This window comes from Tyto alba, unplaced genomic scaffold, assembly GCF_018691265.1.
Source record: "Tyto alba isolate M040663 unplaced genomic scaffold, T.alba_DEE_v4.0 Super-Scaffold_20000042, whole genome shotgun sequence".
Classification (NCBI taxonomy): Eukaryota; Metazoa; Chordata; class Aves; order Strigiformes; family Tytonidae; genus Tyto; species Tyto alba.
Genome location: NW_024881293.1, coordinates 12,982,733 through 13,001,352, shown reverse-complemented (window position 1 = coordinate 13,001,352; position 18,620 = coordinate 12,982,733). Strand labels below are relative to the sequence as shown.

Genomic DNA, 18,620 nt, shown 5'->3' with positions numbered 1-18,620 from the left:
CGGGAGCTGTGACCTTGTGATCAGATAGCTGGGGGATCCAGTCATGTACAGAAGTCTCAAGGAGGAGAACACTTTGTGTGATAGAAAAGGGCTTTAATTATTTTTCTTTTTTAACACATAAATAATCTGTAATTACATAGTAAGGACACAGCAGTTAAATGTTGACAGTAATTACTGGGTGGGAGAAATAACTGCATGAATTTAGGGATAATTACAATGAACACTTATTTATTGTAGGTGTGGTCCGGGCCAGCTGCAGTATGTGGGGCAAACAGGAGTTGTGGGGAGCAGTGAAATGTTTCAGTGATGATTTTGTTATCTGTGTAATTATCTTGGACAGAGAGTGGAGGGGTTTTTTTACTGGGGTGGCTACAGACCCACCTATAGCACAACTGTTCTCCAGGAGCCCTTCTGTACACTGCCACAAATGAAATGTCTGCCTTTTATTCCTTTCTTAAAACCTAAGGTATGCTTTTCTCTCCCTAATACTGGTAATTTGCCCTTTCAACAATAAAGCCTCCATACAGGTTTCTTTAGAAATGCAAAAGTGGTGAGAAATTCACTGGGGTTTTCCTGGAGCTGGTTGCTGGTGCCCTTCTGTGGACGACTTTGGAGCCTCCTAATGCTGTAAGATCAGTGCTTACAAAGAAAATGGCCTAGAGCATGAAGACAGGGATGCTGTGTCAGCATTTCCCAGATTCCCGGGGAAAGACTGAGAGCGGTCATGAACACACGTGCGTTCTGGTGAAAACAAGGCCCTTTTGGGAAAGGCAAAGCTCCCTTTCCAGGGTGAGCAGCAGCAAAGAAGGCCCTGAAAATGTGGGAAGGGTGAACCTGCTGCTGTGATTAAAACAGGGCTGTGGCTCAGGTGGAAGTTGCTCCCAATAACCTTTGAGAGTCTCGGCCCTCCACGCACAGTAAACTTAAAAAAAAAAAAAACCAACCCTGCAGTGTTTTACAGTCTGCTGTCGTGTCTTTCCCTCTCCCTGTCTCTGGTCCAAGCAAACATGATGTGACTATGTTAAGGTTGTTTACAAGCTAGAGCAGCTTCCAGTTGAGGAGTTTTGCATGATGTTTATTTATAGAAAGCAGGAGGGCTGGGGAAGAAGTGATGTATATGTTTTCTCCCAAGGGGAGGGGCTATCCTGGTGGCTGCACAACAACAACTGCAGTGTGACAGGAATTGCAGTAATAAAACACCTATTTGAACAAAGGTGACATAGATGAGATGAAATAGGGAAATAGAAGGAATCCAAGCACTTGGAGGGTTCCAGCAGATTCTATAAGTAGAGTAAATGAGTTAATCCATTGTCAATGAGTCCTTCGAAGTTAAAAGCCAAACTGTTTCAAAGCTGGAAGCCAACAACTGATGGCAGCTTTTAAATAGCAATGCTTTTATGTGGTTCTTGTTCTGTTTAGAACAGAGAGGGCTTTGATTTGCCCGAGTCTGGTGTCTTGTGCTGGTTCTCAGCCAAGGAGGTCCAGGAGGAGCTAAGCATCCTTGAGGTGGTAGGGAGGGAGGCAGAGACACCTATGGACAGATCCATGAGAAAGCACCTGTGGCCTCTTAAAAGGAAATTCTGTGGGATTTAAATACAAACCTCTGCCAGCCACTGCTCTGTTGCAGTTTAAGAGTAGGGATGCATTAGTTCTCAGCCCTTACATCTGGTGGTGCCCAGGAGCTCCAGAGCTTGCACTGAAGTTCGGTCAGTGCCCAGGCTTGCCAGAACCATCCTGCAGACATCCTCAGCCCCTCCTGAGGGGAAGAAGCTGCTCGAAAATAAAAAAGCAGCAGTTGCAGCTTTCAACACAGGGCGGGTGAAGGGGACTGTCCTTTATACTGTTACCTGCTATCCTCTGAGGAGCCAGGACTAAGGAGAGCATCACATTCTGTTCTCTGTGCTGGGGATTTGTGTCTCAGCAGTGAACTTTATGTATTTGGCTGCTGCTTGTTTGGGAGGGCGTGCTTTGTGCAGAATGAGCTTGAGGTAGGTTGAGCCAGAGAGGAACAGTGAGAATTGACAGGCTTCAGCCCAGTGAGAGGGGATTAATGTCAGTTGAATAGTCTAGACTAGATGTCTGTTTTATGCGGGTGTTGGTCGTAAGGCTTGGATGGTTCGTTGGCAAAGACTATAATCCAGAATTAGGCCCAGTGAGTGCCCCGTTTGGGTAGTTCCAGGTCCAGGATGGCCTGTTGGAGTCCTGCGCTTTGGCTGTCAGGCTGTGCTGGCTCCTCTCAATTTAAAACTTACTGGCACAGCTCGTCAGAGCGACGTGAGCGCGCACACATCTGCAGAAATACCCGAAACGGGGTCACCTCCCCCATATCAATCACATCGGCCCTCGAGGTCCACTTTAACGAGGACGTGGCAGCTCTGGGGCTCCCTCCTGGGCTGAGGCCTGGGGAGGCCCTGGCGCAGGGTGAGCTGACTTGGATGCTCTTGGCTGGGCTCGGTTCCACAGAGGGAGCGCTCCCTTTTCTCGTCATCTGGTGGCTTTGGGCTGACCTCTACTGACAGAGCAGGCAAACGGCTGCGGCCGAAGCCGTCGGAGGAAGAGCCTGGGGTCTGGGGCTTTGCTTCAGAAACCTTCCTTGTGTTAAAAGCCCAGTAGATACCTGCCTGGTATATCTCTCAGGTTCTACAGAATACCTTCCCCATTCCTGGCCTTTCTCCACCCTTTCTGTAATGCTCTGCTCAGTGCTTTTGTTTTTCCGTCAAACTTTTTCCTCAAAGGCAATAACATAAATAGGTGGAGTAATCTCAGTAGGGAACATTTCTCTGTGCAACAGCCAATCTAAGGTCCCACCTCTGACCTTTTACAAGCAGGTAAGGATGGAGAAGCAGACACTCAGTTTCTGCCTCCTCGGCCTTTTTCCACATTTCCCCCTTCTCATTCCCTCTTCATTAAGTAATTATTTTTTTCCCAAGCACAGCTTTACTGTAAAGATTCTTGCTTAGCCTTGTGTCTGGCGTATAATCTCAATTCTTTTAACAGAGTTTTCTTAAATACAAATATACTTTAAGCCATGCCTCCAGGGGCACATTGGAATTTTGTCTTTCACAGACAAAAAACTTCTCTCTCTGTAGTTTCAGAGGGGAACTGGGAAAAGTGATCTCTTGATGCTGCAGCCCAGAGGCCCACAGCCTCTCAGAAGTCTGTGAAGCTGGTTTCCTGAACCTCCCTGGGTCTGATGTAAGAGGCTTGGGGAAATGGTGCAGCTGGTGTGCTGCAGCAAGGGGAATGCACCATGCACACAAAGGAGGCATTGGCATGAAAGGCCGAGAGGATACACTGCAACCCCAAGCAAAGAGGACAGTTGGAAGAAAATAGTAGGACCTTGGGGTGCTTGGCACCTTAACAAGGGGCCACAGTAACCTCTCAAAGCATCCCCTGAGGATTTTCCCTCAAACGATTTGGTCATCAGCAGATTAGAAAATGGAACCCTGCTGTGCCATCTCTCAGCCCCCACCACCCTAGAGGTATAGACATGCAGAAAAGTTTTCCAGATATCCCTGACTGCCCCTTCGCTAATTCTACAGGCAAGAACCAGAGAAACACAAATAAATTAATTTAAATTTATTTATAAAACCTTCCATTAGCCTCAGAAAATTAGGAAAAGAGTTTTATCAGTTACTTGAAAATAAGCACAAGGAAGATAGTCTCAGGAGATTGCGACCTCTTTTGTCCAACAAAAAAGAAGGTAGTTTTCTCCTGTGCTCCAGGAAAGTGGCACCTTTTACCCACAGTGAAGTAAGAATAGTCCCAGTCCCAGCAGAATCACTATAATCTAGGGTTTGAAACTAAGTGTGAGTGTCTCTGGCCTTGGCTGACCTGCTGTGTCTCTCATCAAACATTCTGCCTGGTTTCTTCCTCGCTGTCCTGTGGACCTGGTGTGACAGTTTCTACCTGCATCATGTTGTGGTTCCCAATCTGAACCATTCGAGCATGTTGAATGATGAGGTGTGGGATTCCTCCTGGACCTGGCATCATGTTGTAGTGGCCTGATGGGAGATGAAGTGGCTGGAAAGGGGGGGAGCCCATCTGAGCAAACACGGGGTGACCAGCTGGGGGAGGCGGGTATGTGGCAGGAGGGACAGTGGAAGCCGGGGGGCACCACTGTCGGGGTGATTGCTCCAGCAGCTGTGGCTGTGTTGCTGATGGAGGCACCTGGGGAAGGGAGCCAAGGTTCAGGGCAGCCAAGTTCTGCAGTGTTTGATACCGTTCCTGATAGAGCTGTAGTTTCTTTCTCTGCATCAGGTCCCACATGACTTTCCTCTCATTGATCCTGCTGGTGTTAAAGGTGTTCTGCACTGTCCTGGAGAACCCAGGAGAGTTCTCATCCAAGGGCATCAGCCCACCGAGCGTGCTGGGAATCTGACTCCGCTCCAGGGGGTTCTCCTTGGGTACAAAAGGGATGACTGAGTCGCGCTTGGATGGTTTCAGGATGGACTCCATCAGAGCAGTGTTTGTCTGAAACATACACAGGTCGCATGGGAAGTTCTTGGTCAGCAGAAGGATGATGAAAGCAGAGTTTTCCATAGCATCCTGGAAGCAGGTCAGATGGCTGCGTCCAGCAATGAAGAAATCCTCACAGAGTGTGGCACCATTGGGAACCCCCATGTTCTCCAGCAGGTCCTTGACCCGATGGGCAACAGCCTCATCTTCACTAGCGTGTAGGACAACAAAAGTGAAGAACTTCCCACTATCTGGATCTGATGTGGGCGCTGGTTCTACAGTTTGGAGAGGAGGAGGCCAGGCTGAAGAGGGGGATGAATGTAGAGGAAGGGGATATGATAAGTTGGAAGCAGTAACCTGAGGAGGAAGGGTTGTGGAGCCAGAATAGGTAGGAGGAGGAAGGGAACAGGTTGAATTGGAAGCAGTAACCTGAGGAGGAAGGGTTGTGGAGCCAGAATAGGTAGGAGGAGGAAGGGAACAGGTTGAATTGGAAGCAGATGCAGAGTTAGAAGGAATGCCTGCTGGAACATAGGAGTCCTTCATGGACACGTGGGCAGGACCAGTATCCATGGTAGCTCTTGAGTCAGGAAGACCTGTGGGTAATTTCTTTTCACCTTGCATTTTGTCTGTGTTTTCTTTTGGTGCATGAGGTTCTGCTGCCACTGTGCTGGAAACATCACTACTTTCGATAGGTTGGTTCACAGCACCCGTTGTGGGCAGCTGCACTTCAGGAACAGGGAGAGCTGGACGACATGAACTGACCTGCAGAACCTTCTCTGGTCGGGGGACTTGGGCACCTGTGTCCTGCCCGGGATGAGAGTTGGGGCTGCTGGCCCAGCTTGTTTCCTGCAGGCCGTGGCTCTGTCTGTCCCTGTCAGGCTGTCCAGCACCACTGGTGCTCCCTCCGCACAGCCGGCTGGGCTGGGGGACACGCTCATGGGAAGAAGGCTGGGTGTGAAAAACAACTGTTGGCGATGCACTGATCTCAAAACAGCTGGGGAAGGAGGGACTCCCCAAGGAGCACAAGGTCCGTGGGCCCGAAAGGGTTGAGTTGCCTCCAATCTGCACTGGAGAACTTCTCACCAGGTAGCTTGGGTTGGCCATGCGGACAAATCCCACCCCCGCATCAGATCTCAGTGTCTGAAATTTGTCACCTGGGCCCATGCTGGTAGCAGAGCCGTGTTTTTCCTGGTCCTCAGGTGGGATGCTGTCGAGCGTGTCCCGCTGAGTCTCCCTGCTGGCGTTGCAGGCTTTGGTGTAAGCGTTGCAGGCTTTGTCCACGGCTTCACGACTGCACAGTTTTTCCTCCACCAGCACTGAGTAGATCTGTGCCAGAAGCGCCGTGGCACCTTCATCCAGCTGGGGAGGCTGCAAATCCTCCTCATCCTCCTGCATTCCTGCAGTGCCCAGTTTGGTCCGGTGGACATACTGGGCAGCCCGGTTATCTCCCAAGGCATCCAAACAAGTTCTTGCATCCTCTTCTTCCCCCAGAGTAAGCAGGACCATGGCTTGCAGTAATTTGCTGCTGGGCCTAAATGTGAAGTGCTTCAGTTTATATTTGAGGCTAAAGAGTTTATCTTTGGGGATCTGGGATAGAATATTAAAAATGTCCTCAAAGCTTGGCTGGAGCTTGGTGCTCTGTGCCATCTCATCAGCTGGTGACCCAGGCGATGGACTGAAGTAGCATGGATGAAAAAAGCATATTATGGCACTTGGGACGGAGGTTTGTTTCCCTGCGATGCTCTGTGACGCCCCGGTCGCACTTCAGGTGCCGCACAAACGAAAACTGTTTGCTGCTCAGGGGCTCATCTCAGAACCGGTATCTCTCTGTCCGAGGAGCAGAGGCCAGATGAACCTGTGAGAAGAAGACAGGACAAGGTTCAGAAATAGCCATGTGGGAAGCTGGGGCCTCCTCGCAAGGTTTGCAGAGCTCCCAGGCTCTTACAGCTCTCAAGTATTTTTGCATCTGTTCAGTGCTTGCAGATCTGCCAGTGTTCCATTCATTATTCCAACTCTGGTTTAAGCAACGAGCAAGTTCTTTGCATTCATTTCGCATTAATTACAACTTTAAAAATAATTGCTGAACTAATAATGTATTTAGGTAAACCCAAGCGTCTGTCTCCTCCAGGCAGCCGGTTCCAGGGCCCTCGCAGGCTCCTTGTGATGGGCAGTTGAGGAATAAAGCGCGCTTAAGAGGAACCCTTTCAAATTGCTCATGCCAGGAAGGTTGATAACCCACATGCATCCTCTGTCAGGCTGCCTAATGTAATTGTGGGCATTATATCTCCATCCACATCTAATCCCTGAGCCCCGCTAAACCCTGCCACTCACCAAAGGCCCCTGACAGGGGTTAGATTAAACAGCAGGACTTGTCCGGAGCGGAGGAGTGGGTGCGCAGAGGGTCCACGGGCAGCCAGGAGGGACACTGCCCACAGGCACTGACTGAGCCCGGGGGAAAAGCTTTCCCTATTTAAAGGGAGCAGCAGCGAATGCCCCAAAATAGTTCTCAATTGGGGAAAGTTTATAGTTTCAAATCGCTTTTTTTTTTTAGATCTCATAAAAATCCTCTGATTGCCTAATGAGCGAGCTCAAACCGAATCGGAGGAAGTTGCTGGTTCTTTCCACGAAAAACCTCTGATGCAGTGGAGGGGCGGCCGGAGGGGAGGGCAGCGGGGACCTCGGCCGCCCGCTGCCCCCCCCCCCCCCCCCCCCCCCCAAGGCCCCGGGCTCTGCCGCTCAGCCCCCGCCCGCCCGCCGGCCTCACCTCGTGTGCGGGGAGCGGCGCCGGGAGCCGCTTCCCCCGCGCCCCCGGGAAGGAAGGAAGGAAGGGACGGGGCCGGGCTCCCACCGGCCGCTCCTGCTCCGCGGGTCCCCGCCCGAGGGCTCGGTGCGGCGGGGCCCGGCGGAAGCGGCGGGACGGGGCGGAGCGGAGCGGGGCACGGCCGGGGCGGAGCGGGGCTGGACCGGAGCGCGACCCGGGTGGCCGTGGCAGGAGCTGCCACCCCCCTCCCCGGAGCGGGGTTTAGCCGCCGGTGGCAGGCCCCCCGCCGCAGGATTAAAGCCTTAAACCCGAGCTGCTGCGGGGCGGCTCGGCCGGGGAACCGTTTCCCTCTAGTGGGAGGCGGATACGCGTCCTCACATCAAGTGCTGGTGCGAGCGAGGTTAGAAACCCCGGGGCTCAGAGGTGCAGCAGAGCCAGGAGTACAGGCACCAGTCCCAGGACAAAATAGCAAAGGTACTTTTCTGCTTAAGACTGAATCAGAACAGCGGAACTGCTGGAAGCATTTTTTTTTTTTTCCCCTCTATGCACGTTATCCAGAGAAGCGACTGCTTCCGACCAACTCAGGCCAAGGGGAGAACAGAATGCTGCAGCTTTACATAGACACCAGAAACAGATATTTGAACACAGGTCACACTTTATTCTGAAGTCTGCTTACCATTCCAGCCTTAGCACAGGGCATAAGTTACTAAAAATAAGTTACATTAGAAATTATTACAAAGCAGTAGGTTTTGGTTATTTTCCCAGCAAACATCTCCCCTATTTTAATAACAGAATATCCTATTAGCATGGCAGAGTAACTCCTGGGAAAAGCCACTGCCTTTGCCAGCTTCTTAATGGCTGTAAAACGCTTCATGCACAGAGTTAGACACAAACAGAAGATAACTGAAGTCAATTATATGAGTAGGACAGAATCCCACTGAAAACTGGCATGCATAAAAGAAAATCCCACCTTGCTAAGTGTTTCTCTATGAAAGAAAAAGTGTTTGTCTGAAGTCTCTTTAGACAGCAGCCTCTTGCCCCCAGCTGTTTCTGGTCTGCTGCAGGGCTGAGCCTCCCCGGAAGCACAACAGGCAGAAAGGAAGTTATGTCTGTAATACATTTTTAAACTTGTAGGAGGAAAGAAATCATATCAAAGGTCAAGTGCATCACCCTCTCAAGCTCTCTACAGCTTGGATTAATTAAAACCAAAACCAATATTAAAAATAAAGTTGAAGCTACTTCTGTCCCACAACATGTCTCAGCAAGAATTAGCCATTTACACATACAGCTGGGCCGACTTAAAAAGCTGAAGTACAGGTTCCCATTTTCCCTTTTAGTGCAGCAGCATCATTTAAAAAACAGTAAATCAAGATATGGAATCACCCCACCTTGGTTATCAAGTCTCCTTGCAAACTACTTCTTAAACTCAGCCTGGGACGGGGAGAGAGCAAGAGGCACTCTCGGCACGGCTGGCAGTTGGACATATGATTAAAAGATAAAGTGCTGTTCTAGCCAGGGAACATTGGCCAGAAGAGCTGGAATTTTTATGAGATCTTGCTCTGGTGTATTAGTTTTTATCTCCTTTGCAGCCAGTGCCACCTCTGTCTTTTTCTGCCTTCTCTTCTGGTTTCTCTAGCACTTCACACCCTTCACCTGGGATCCTGTTTGCTCCCTTTGGTTCTTTAGGTGTTTTAGCCATCTCCTTCGATGTAGCCTTTTCCAATACAGGTGATTTTGTATCAGTCACTGTATCTTTCTTCTGCTTTCTGCTATCCTGTGACACTTTAGCTATCGCCCTGAAGGGACCCACAAGCCAGTTCAGAGGGGTGTTCTGAGTTACATGCTCAAACAGGTCATCTAGGGACCTTCGGGCTTCTGCCACACAGTCCTGGCTCTGGGTCAAGGTGGTGCTGGAGAGGTCCTGGAAAGACATAGCACTAGAAAAAGAACTATGGAGCTTGTGGATGCTTCGGGTGGCCTGATACACAGCTTCTTGGATGTTGCTGGGAAGGCCTTGGATGCTGGCTTTCAGATTCTCATAAACAGGCTGTAGCTGCTGGGTGATGATACGCAGCATAGCTAGAGTCCGCGACTCTACCTGCTGGGAAAGAGATACAGCTCAGTTACTAGCACAGATGAGATGTAAACCATCTATGAGAGGCCTGATTAAATATGGCCTTCTAGTGATACCTCTGGTTGGGAGGCAGTTTTCACTTGGTTTCCTTTGGGCTGGGTCAGGCTCCAGTCCACCCACAGCTGGTGGAGCTTCTCCTGCCCATCCAGAAGCTTCTGGCCAACCTCCTGTTTCACAGATTCAATCTGATGGGAAAAATGAGAAGAGCTGTATTGCAAGCACACAGAGAAGCACAAGTGATTCCCTCCTAGGGAAGGATCCAAGATGCCATGTAGCTGGTACATGATGGAGGAAGAGCTTCCATCTGGATAGCAGGGCAGAAAGACAGACAGGAGGAGAAAGGGAAAAGCGTGTTTGTACCAGTTTTATTGCCATCTGTAGTCGTGAGAGAGTATCCTGGGTGCTTTGCTTAATGCACTGCAGTTTCTTCAGGGAGTGCTGGTAGGCTCGGCGGCGGACTTTGTTAGAGAGGGAACCCAGACGCACAAAGTACCTCTGTTGCTGTTTCTGATCCTCCACAGAAGCCATACCAAATCCCTCGACAGTGGTAGCAAGTTTACCTGGAGGAAACAAGAACAGAGATGCAGCTGTGCTCCGCTTGCCCAGTTGTAAGGAAGGTGAAGTAGTAAGATCACCTATTGAAAAACATGAAGGCTGAAGTTTGCTGTGTAAACAGTAGGTTTGTAGTTGCTCAGATATTACAGGTAGGCTAGTCCCTGCTCAATGTGTTCTCTTCAGATCAGCAGACTTAACAGATAAGTTGAGACATGGACCCACATGTTTATTTGCCTTGAGGCCGATGGGCAAGGACCAGCTAACAAATGATTGAACTCTGTCCCATACTGTGTGGCAAGTCGGTGTTGACAGATAGCCAACTTGGTGACAAATTCAGAGCTACCCATCTACTTCAGATGAGTCTTGCAGAGTCAGGTGCTCTAGTCATGTGGGAAAGGAATTGCATTTACAACCGCCAGCTAAGCATTTTCTCACCTAGCTCCTCCTCTGTCAGGGGGAGGTAGTGATCCACCAGATCTTCTGATATATCCAGGACAGATTCCACACCACCTGCCACTGCTTGGCTCACTGCCTTGGCTTTGCTTATGCTGTTGGTCACCACAGAATTAGTCTTCTCCACACCCTCCTGGATAGCCTCTCTGCTCTGCTCCAAGGCTGTATTTATTTTGCTAGTTAGGGTGCCATATGCAGCATCCAGAGCTGTATTGACTGTAGAAGTGACCATTAATTTGGTCTTCTCGACACCATCCTGGACAGCCCCTTTGGTTAGGTCCATTGCTTCAGTTACTGTGTTGGTCACAAGGTCCTTGGCACCCTGGGCAGCCCCTACAGCAGCAGTAATAGTAGAAGCAACAGCAGACTTGGTCAGTCCAACACTGTCTTCCACGATGTGTTTAGTGAGGTCCACTGCCTCTGTCACCTTGTTGGTCACAAGGTCCTTGGCTCCCTGGGCAGCTTCCACAGCACTGACAATAGAAGAAGCAACAGCAGACTTGGTCAATCCAACACTGTCTTCCACGATGTGTTTACTGAGGTCCACTGCCTCTGTCACCTTGTTGGTCACAAGGTCCTTGGCTCCCTGGGCAGCTTCTACAGCATTGACAATAGTAGAAGCAACAGCAGACTTGGTCAATCCAACACTGTCTTCCACGATATGTTTACTGAGGTCCACTGCCTCTGTCACCTTGTTAGTCACAAGGTCCTTGGCTCCCTGGGCAGCTTCCACAGCACTGACAATAGTAGAAGCAACTGTGGACTTGGTCAGTCCAACGCTGTCTTCTACCATGTGTTTAGTGAGGTCTACAGCTTCGGTCACTTTGTTAGTCACGAGGTCCTTGGCACCCTGGGCAGCTTCCACAGCACTGTTAACAGTGGAGGTGACCACTGACCTGGTCAGCTTGACACTGTCCCCAACAACATTTTTAGTGAGGTCCACAGCTTCAGTCACTTTATCAGCCATTGCTTCTTTTGCCTCACAGGCAGCACCCACAGCAGATGTCACTTTGGTGGAAACCAGCTGCTTGGTGTCTGAGATTACCTACAACAGGGAGAGAGGTAGAGAACGATATGTTTTTTTTCTAAAATAGGTTTTCCCTTCCTGAAGTAGCTTTTTCATAAGGCTAAATTGTGCTTGCAGTCTTGCGGGAGAGCTGGGGAAGTCAGTGCACCTATATTTACATGGACATGTTCACTTCCACATGCTGAAAGCATCTCTCCAGCTTTCTTCAGCAAGCAGTGCCTCCTCTAGCCCAAACCAGGGACTGACCTGACAAAGCAGTGCTGCTAAAGTTTATTTCCCCATATTCTTCTGTACCCATAACAGTTCCACCAAGCAAGAAAGAACAACTCATGGCTTCCCAAGGAAAAGCCTTTACTTTACCTTATCTGCTGGCTGTTGAAGAAAAGGCAAGTTCTCCTCCAGCTGATCCAGCCCTTTACAGGCATATTCATTTACAAGTGCAACTAGCAAAGACAACATGTACCAGATTATTCTTCAATTTGGAGGAGGGAGTGGTGGTGGTAACCCTACATTGGCCAATTCAGGATACACTCATGAAAGCAACTCCCCCCCCCCCCAAAAAAAAAAAAACCACCCTGTTCTGGGATGGGGGTGTCTTGTTAAGTGAACAAACCCTACAATTTGGCAGGTTTAGTCTCCATTTTGCCTTTCCAGCTTTCTAGCTATTGTCAGCAAATTGTTCCAGGTGAATGTAATACTTGCTCCAGTGGGTTAGGGCAAGTAGTTTAACGGGTTAAAAAATGTTGGGATGAGGCAGTCTGAGCTATATCCAAGATGGATACTGCTGCTGCCAATTGGGATGCTCATAACTGGGAGTGATAGAGAAAAAGCAGGGATGTTTTGCTTAGCAACAAAGAAACCACAGATAGGAGGCCAAACCTTGTTTCTGCTAGTAACAGTTTTATGACCATGAAACTCAGTGGGTTCAGGGAGCAGCTGGGAGCTGCTGAGTGGGAAACGCAATGCTACAATTAACTAGAACAATGTGCTGCAGGAGGGGATGTCACCCAACAGGCACATGGAACTCCCCACCTATTTCCCGGGTAGAAAGGGTCACTTCTGCCTCTTCACTTACTTTGGGGCTCAAGTTGGTTCAGGATGGGCTGTGCCCCACCAACCACGCTACCTACTGCGACAGCAGCCACAGTCTCAGCCACATTGCAGACACCACTGAGGTAAGGATGAGTCTCCTTGGTATAGTTGTAGGCAGATGAGACCAGGTTGAATGCAGAGTTGAACAAGGGCAAGCTGGTTACCCGATTGACAGCACTCTAAAAATCCAAGAGAAATAAATGACATTAGAGACCTGCCTCAAGCTGGTGGGTGGATACAAGCCATGTGTCTATCCAGAAAGGTCCTAAGGGGGCATATCCAGTCCATCTCATCATCCTTCTTAAACTCAGAGTTGAAGGGACTCATCCAAAGATTGCTAACAAGTCAGCAACAAGCCAGGATTAAAAGTTCCAGCTCTGGTCTCATGAATTCTGAGTCACACTGGGTTTCAGCACCAAACCCAGATGTGGAAATAGGACCTGAAACAGCTCATGTATCAGAATTACATTACTTGAGCCAGCCCTGAAGTTTTCTGTTGAGCAAAAGAAGTTAGCTTCTATATTAAGTTTAGACTCAGCCACAGCTTCATATGATTAATCTTTCTGCTACTCCCTTCTGGGTTTTGAGGTGCTGACAGCAGTTAGTTTACCAGCGTATCGGTCAGCAAGTAGTTTAACTGTTGCGTTTTAGAGTAGTAGCTACGCTGGCACCTACCGCTTGCTGATGTTCCTCAGCTTTTAGCAGGTCTTTTTTTGTGGTCTCTGATGCCATATTGAATTCACCTGCAGCTGAAAGGAAAAACAAGAATATAACAGCGTAAGTACAACTTAATTTCCTCCAGTGAATTAGTAAAATTGGGATCCACCATTCAGCATGCCCTAGGAACATTAGTGTGGCACCATTAGTCTTTCACGAAAGGGTGTGAAGTGATTTAAGAGGCTCCATGAATTATGATGTACAAATATTTATGTAGGACAAGGACTTTACTCAGTCACCGCCCTCAATCCCCAAACAGCCAAATACTTTAGGTTAAATAACCATCCTGCTTATTGCTGATAACATTTGACTGGCTTCAAAGTTGCAGGTTATAAGTGGGTGAGAACTCTTATCTATCATGCATTTCCTCTGCTAGAGATACTTCTGGTTCAGATTCCCACTGCACAGGCTCTTCGCTGGCCAAGGACTGGAATGCTTGAGGGAGAGATGCACCCTGCAGAAGTGGGGCTAATGGTGGAAATCACTGAACTTTGTCTCATTCAATTGTGACAGATTACTGTCCTTCCAACAAGCCTTGCTAAAATGCAGCTGTAGAAGGGCTTGTTAGGACAGTAGTAATTTTTTTTAATTTTAATTTTCAAAATGTGGCAAGCTCAAACAGTTTAATAATGGAATTTAAAACCAGAAATATTTCTTTTGAAAAAATGGTCTGAACTTGCTTAATACCCATTAAGGGGGAAAAGCCCTCAAATTTCCCCTACTTTGTCCGAAAGAGATGGATTTTACAATGGCTTAATCCATTTTCTTCTTTGGAAACTGGCAGGACTTCAGCTCCCCTCCAGTGTCAGAGCCAGAGACTGAACAGATGCTGAAACAGCAATAGGCATATTTTACCTTCTTAGAAAGTGTTCTGTGTTTATAGTCCCCTTCCTCTGAAGTATCCTTTGCAAAGGGCAGAGTAATTTTAGAGTCATCCTACTATGCCTGTGTTCATAGGGATGAACTTTTTTCAACTCCCCCACCACTGCCAACTCTGGCAACACTGACAGTCTCACAGCTCTGGGAAGGATAGGAAAATCCTTTGAAGTTTTCCTAGAAGAGTGAGCCAGGTTTTGCAGCTACAGCATTCTGGCTGGCTACCTTGAAGCTTTCATTCCCATTGTACTGACCAGCTAGGCAGGGAATTTCTTCTCACTTCCTGTGAAACCAAGTCTCAAAAGTATTTTCATTACATAAGGGGATTAAGAAGTTAAAGTATAAAAATTATGCAATATCTTGAATGTGTATGCACTTCTCCAGCATAGACCTAGGTTGGTATCTGGACAGTCCAGTATCGTGTGATAGATCCAGGATTACTTCTCAGCCTTAGGCAGACACAGCAGGGATTTCAGCATATTTGTTCTTCAGTGCAGCGTCTGCTTTTCTCTCCCTTGCCAGCTAATTCCTATTCTTAGAATTGCTATGGCATTTTCCAGCGGAAAACCCTCAAACCAAAATTCCTCACAAACTGGATTCCCAAGGCAAACACTGCTCCAGGCTCAATGGCAGACTGTACCCAAAAAAACTTGCCATCTGATTTGTGACAGAGACCATTGTCTTGTTTCTTGTGTTTTGACTTGTGTAAAGTTCTTATTTTGCAGTGGAAACAGGAACAGAGAGCTGGGGAGGAAGTAGTTAAAACAAGCATGTTAGCCCTGGACTGACTATGGATAGAGCTAGGGGAGACATCTCAGGAGTTAACTTGGCAGAATGTCAAATATTGCTCCATTAACCATGCAATTACTCAGCATTTTAGCGAGATTCAAGCAAGGCAGGGATGCAGAGTGCTACATGTCTACAGCAAAAGCTGCCACAAAAGTTGCCACCTCCAGCCTCTCAAGTGACAAGTCCCAAGGCAGGACTCTTCCACACATTCCTGGTAACCACCCTGCCCAGGGGGCTGCCTAATTTAACAGCAAAGCAAAAATACAGCTTGAATTTATTCAGCCTGAGAGAACTTCTAGAAAACTGCTCCGAACAAGAGCAGAGCTTGAACATAATCTCAGTCCCAAAGTCCACAGGGTTTGCTGTTAGTGGTTGTTCCTCTTGCACTGCTTTAGAGCAAGTTTGTTGGGTTTTTTTTGAAGCCAAGTAGGCTGAATCAGTCTGCAACTCTATCACAGTGCAAAGCACAACTATTTCAACACAATTAAACAACCCCCCTTGCTCAGTTATTTGACTTCTATACAGGTGGGGAAAACCTCAGACTGCAGTCTTACTGACCTTGCTGTGAGGGTTAGCACCCAGACACACATTGCAGCAAAAAAGAGGATTGTAGTTGCTAGCACAAGTCAGGAGTAACTCCTTAGCTGATGTAAAAACTAGCATAAGATTAAAATCAATTTCTGAAGTACTAGGAGCTCATTTTAATGATGGATGCAACTGTGTCAATGACAATCCTTGCAGCACAGTCATGTTGGAACATGGTTTGCTTTCATCCGTAGGAGGAATTGGGGTGTGTTGTAATGCCAGTATTTGTGCGCAAACCTTCATGAGCTCACAGCATGGTTTTATTTTCTCTTTCCCCTGCAAAAGTGCTAGGCAGCACTGGTTTTACTTCAGAGATTGCAGGAAAGCACAGTGCTTAGCAACTCTGGGTCAGTTGTTTCAGAATTCTTTGGAGAAAGTCACAGCATGTGAGAGTCCCAGCAGGCAGACTCCATGTGTGGAAACCACCAGGCAGAAGAGCAGAAACAGCATTGCTGTTTGCTTTGGTTACGGTTTGCTTTCTATGAAACTGATCCGATTATTTCATACCATTGCTACATCAGAAACTAAGTCAGTGCTAGAGAAAGTTCTTGAAGCAGGTAGCTTCAGAAAGATTAAACTCTTCAGTGCACATTTCTAGCATGGCATAATAGCTTAACTGCTGATCATCGCCCCATTTAGCAGAAGTTTGAACTCAGGAAAACAGCAAGGGCAATGACACCAAAGCTGCCAACAGTTTTCCCTGCCTTGGCCAGACTGTCACAGCCAATGCAACATGCTAGCTTGGCAGAAGAGCAAGTCCTTTCCTGCAGTGGTAAGCAGGATTTCTCTCTTGATTTCTGCCACTCTGACAATGACCAGCATACATAAAGCTAGTTCTTTAACTTGTGTTTTTATTTTTCCTATGGAAAGCAGCTCTGCCGCATGAAGATAGCCTGCAGACAGAGGTAGAACCTTGTTGTTCAGGAAGCTTTTCTCCCTTCCAAATGGATTTTACCTTGGGAAGACAGATTGAGCCATAGCTAGCATGCCTGGTTCAATAGCTTAATTGGCAATTCCTTAACAGCCATTTAGGAAAACAAAGCTAAATTTAGTGTGTTAGATATGAGCAGGGAGGGCTAATCAGGGCAGAGACATTAATTTGTGGTTAAAGCACTTATATTCTTTTCGAAATTTGCCACCAATACCCCCGTTACCATAAATGCAGTCAGCAGAACTGGGTCACGGGATGGCTGCTGCAGCAGGGAATGGCACTGCCCGCAGAGGGAGAGTTTGCAAATGCTCTGAGGGCAGTTAGTTTTAGGAGGCAGATCAGATGATTTTCAGCTTTGACTTTAGGACATTAGTTTCAAAACTGCTGGCAGAGGCCCATATAACCTTTTTGGAAAAGCCATCAGCTTTAGGAAACCTCAAAGATTAAAGCCACTTTTGTAGATGGAGGCAGGGTTTCCCCCCCACACACTTAAAATGGAAATTAAGCACCACAGCCAGTGGCCATTACTAGGTCAGTAGCTCCTTGGGACAGTGAGAATATAAACCGTCTAAGCTATTAGAATTTCAAGATATTTTAGGAGAGAGAGTTTAATTAAAACAGCTTCTGGACTTTCCAGTTACTTAGCAGTTTTTCCATAAGGGCAAAGCTGCGTTTCAGACAGAAGCTATAACTTGCAGAGCAAGCAGCATGCTGCTTGCTCTTTAACACGTATTTTCATCTGGAAGTTTCAGCAGAACCAGCTTCAGCAATTGAAGTCCTCCACAGCCACACACAGTTTCAGGTAGTCACGACCACATTTAAAAACCCTGTCAGTCTTGAGAAACACCAGGCTAGTTTGCCAGGTGCTCCCTCCAGCCAGCTGGCAGAGCCGGGCATGGCTGCAGCCTCCAACTGCAGAGGCACCGTGCTCTTGAGCAAGAAACCTTGCCACTCGAGCCACCCCCTTCGTTAAGGCTATTATCGTGCCTACACCAAATGATCATGTGAAATAGCTGCAGGCAGGTCTGGCAGCACTGTCAACAGGAAGGGGATGCCCAACTGATCCGTCCACCTCCTGAAGCACGCACGGCTTCCCCCAGCGCCAACACAAGCACACGGTGACGTCCAGGGGGCACATCACGCGCTGTCCCTGCGTGGCTGGGTGCGAGAGCCACCTCCTGCGGACCCCCTTGCACAGCTTTGATCTTCAGCAGGCAACAAGCAGAAAATAGCTTTCAGACCCCAAGCTACTCAATCACAGACCCACAGTGCTACCAAGAAGTCCTCTCAGGGCTAGGAAGAAGCCTTGATGGAAGGATTTGAAGCGCTTCAGCTCTTCCCCAAGGCGCAGCAGATACAGCGTAACACCATAAGATGCCACCTTTGGCCTCAAAAAGCCAAGACACCCCCCACCCACAGATGGGGGAAAGCAGCAGAGGCACAGCACACAGCTCTGTGCTTTCCCAGGGAGCTGGAAAAGCCCGATGGGCACAGCTGGGGGAACACAGCCCCTCAGCAGGTACACTGGAACCTCAGCGCTCCCCAGGGCCAGGAGCCACAGGCTCCAGGCACGGATCCATTTCTGAGCCCAGCCCCCACCCTCCATCCCTGGCAGGGCTACAGAGAGCCACCTGAGGTGAGGGGGAACCCCCAAGCCAAGCCACAAACCCCATAACCACCTCCCTGCCAGCCCAGCCTTACCTGCCTCCTCCATTCCCCAGCACCGACAAGACAGGGAGCGCGAGACCTCGCCCCACATAAATACCCCAAGGGCCTGATGAGCAGCTGAACGAGCCAATGGGGATGCTGCAGGTGCTGGCCTGGCCAATGGGGAGTGGATGGGGGAGGGAAGGGTGGGAGGGGTGTGTGGGGTGGGGGTGAGGGAGGCGGGTGAGGGGCTTGAAGGCCTCTCCAGGGACCCGATGGCCGTGGGGTGCGTGGGGGTGCTGCTGGTTGTCTCCCCCCAAGAGGGACATACCTGCCAGGGGGTCTCAGAGGGCCCTTATGGAGGGCATCCATCCCCAAGCTCTTTGGCCTTGGGGTTGTGCCGTGGGGTGCTGGGGTGCCTTGCCCCACAGCAGCTGTGGACAGGGACATGTCCCCCGGCATGGCGGGGTGCTGAGGGGCACAGGCGCTGGAATTCTATGGCGATCTGCCCTGTGGTTGCAAAATGGGCTCAGCCCATCAGCCTGCAGGCGCTGCTCCGGTTCCCATGCTTTTGCATGCCTGTTTGGCTAAATCT

The 18,620-nt window shown here is 48.9% G+C and overlaps 2 protein-coding genes across 5 annotated transcripts; both read right to left on the bottom strand.

Moving 5' to 3' along the window:
• Window positions 1-3,564: 3,564 nt before the first annotated feature.
• On the bottom strand, window positions 3,565-7,371 carry TICAM1 (toll like receptor adaptor molecule 1). 3 transcript variants are annotated; one of them, XM_042795102.1, is made up of 3 exons: window positions 7,223-7,371; window positions 4,888-6,313; window positions 3,565-4,815 (listed from the first exon to the last, which is right to left on the bottom strand). In XM_042795102.1, the coding sequence occupies exons 2-3, from the start codon at window positions 6,103-6,105 to the stop codon at window positions 3,850-3,852; spliced, it is 2,184 nt and encodes a 727-aa protein (XP_042651036.1). In that variant the 5' UTR covers window positions 6,106-6,313; window positions 7,223-7,371; the 3' UTR covers window positions 3,565-3,849. The 3 variants fall into 3 exon arrangements, with proteins under 3 accessions (XP_042651036.1, XP_042651035.1, XP_032850627.2); XM_042795101.1 differs by having other exon boundaries at window positions 3,565-6,313; XM_032994736.2 differs by lacking the exon at window positions 7,223-7,371 and adding an exon at window positions 6,790-7,053 and having other exon boundaries at window positions 3,565-6,313.
• Window positions 7,372-7,856: 485 nt separating this feature from the next.
• On the bottom strand, window positions 7,857-18,098 carry LOC104356473 (perilipin-3). 2 transcript variants are annotated; one of them, XM_042795099.1, is made up of 8 exons: window positions 18,080-18,098; window positions 13,156-13,229; window positions 12,464-12,659; window positions 11,749-11,831; window positions 10,344-11,406; window positions 9,714-9,913; window positions 9,410-9,538; window positions 7,857-9,320 (listed from the first exon to the last, which is right to left on the bottom strand). In XM_042795099.1, the coding sequence occupies exons 1-8, from the start codon at window positions 18,090-18,092 to the stop codon at window positions 8,787-8,789; spliced, it is 2,292 nt and encodes a 763-aa protein (XP_042651033.1). In that variant the 5' UTR covers window positions 18,093-18,098; the 3' UTR covers window positions 7,857-8,786. The 2 variants fall into 2 exon arrangements, with proteins under 2 accessions (XP_042651033.1, XP_042651034.1); XM_042795100.1 differs by having other exon boundaries at window positions 7,857-9,317.
• Between the last annotated feature and the right edge of the window lie 522 nt (window positions 18,099-18,620).

Excerpts from the sequence above, each read along its gene's own strand:
- TICAM1 (XM_042795101.1), bottom strand. The coding sequence starts at position 6,105 with ATGGCACAGAGCACCAAGCTCCAGCCAAGCTTTGAGGACATTTTTAAT.
- LOC104356473 (XM_042795099.1), bottom strand. Across the intron at positions 11,832-12,463 it reads GAACCAACTTGAGCCCCAAA|TTGCACTTGTAAATGAATAT; the intron begins GTAAGTGAAGAG and ends TGTCTTTGCTAG. Across the intron at positions 9,321-9,409 it reads AAACTGCCTCCCAACCAGAG|CAGGTAGAGTCGCGGACTCT; the intron begins GTATCACTAGAA and ends TCTCTTTCCCAG.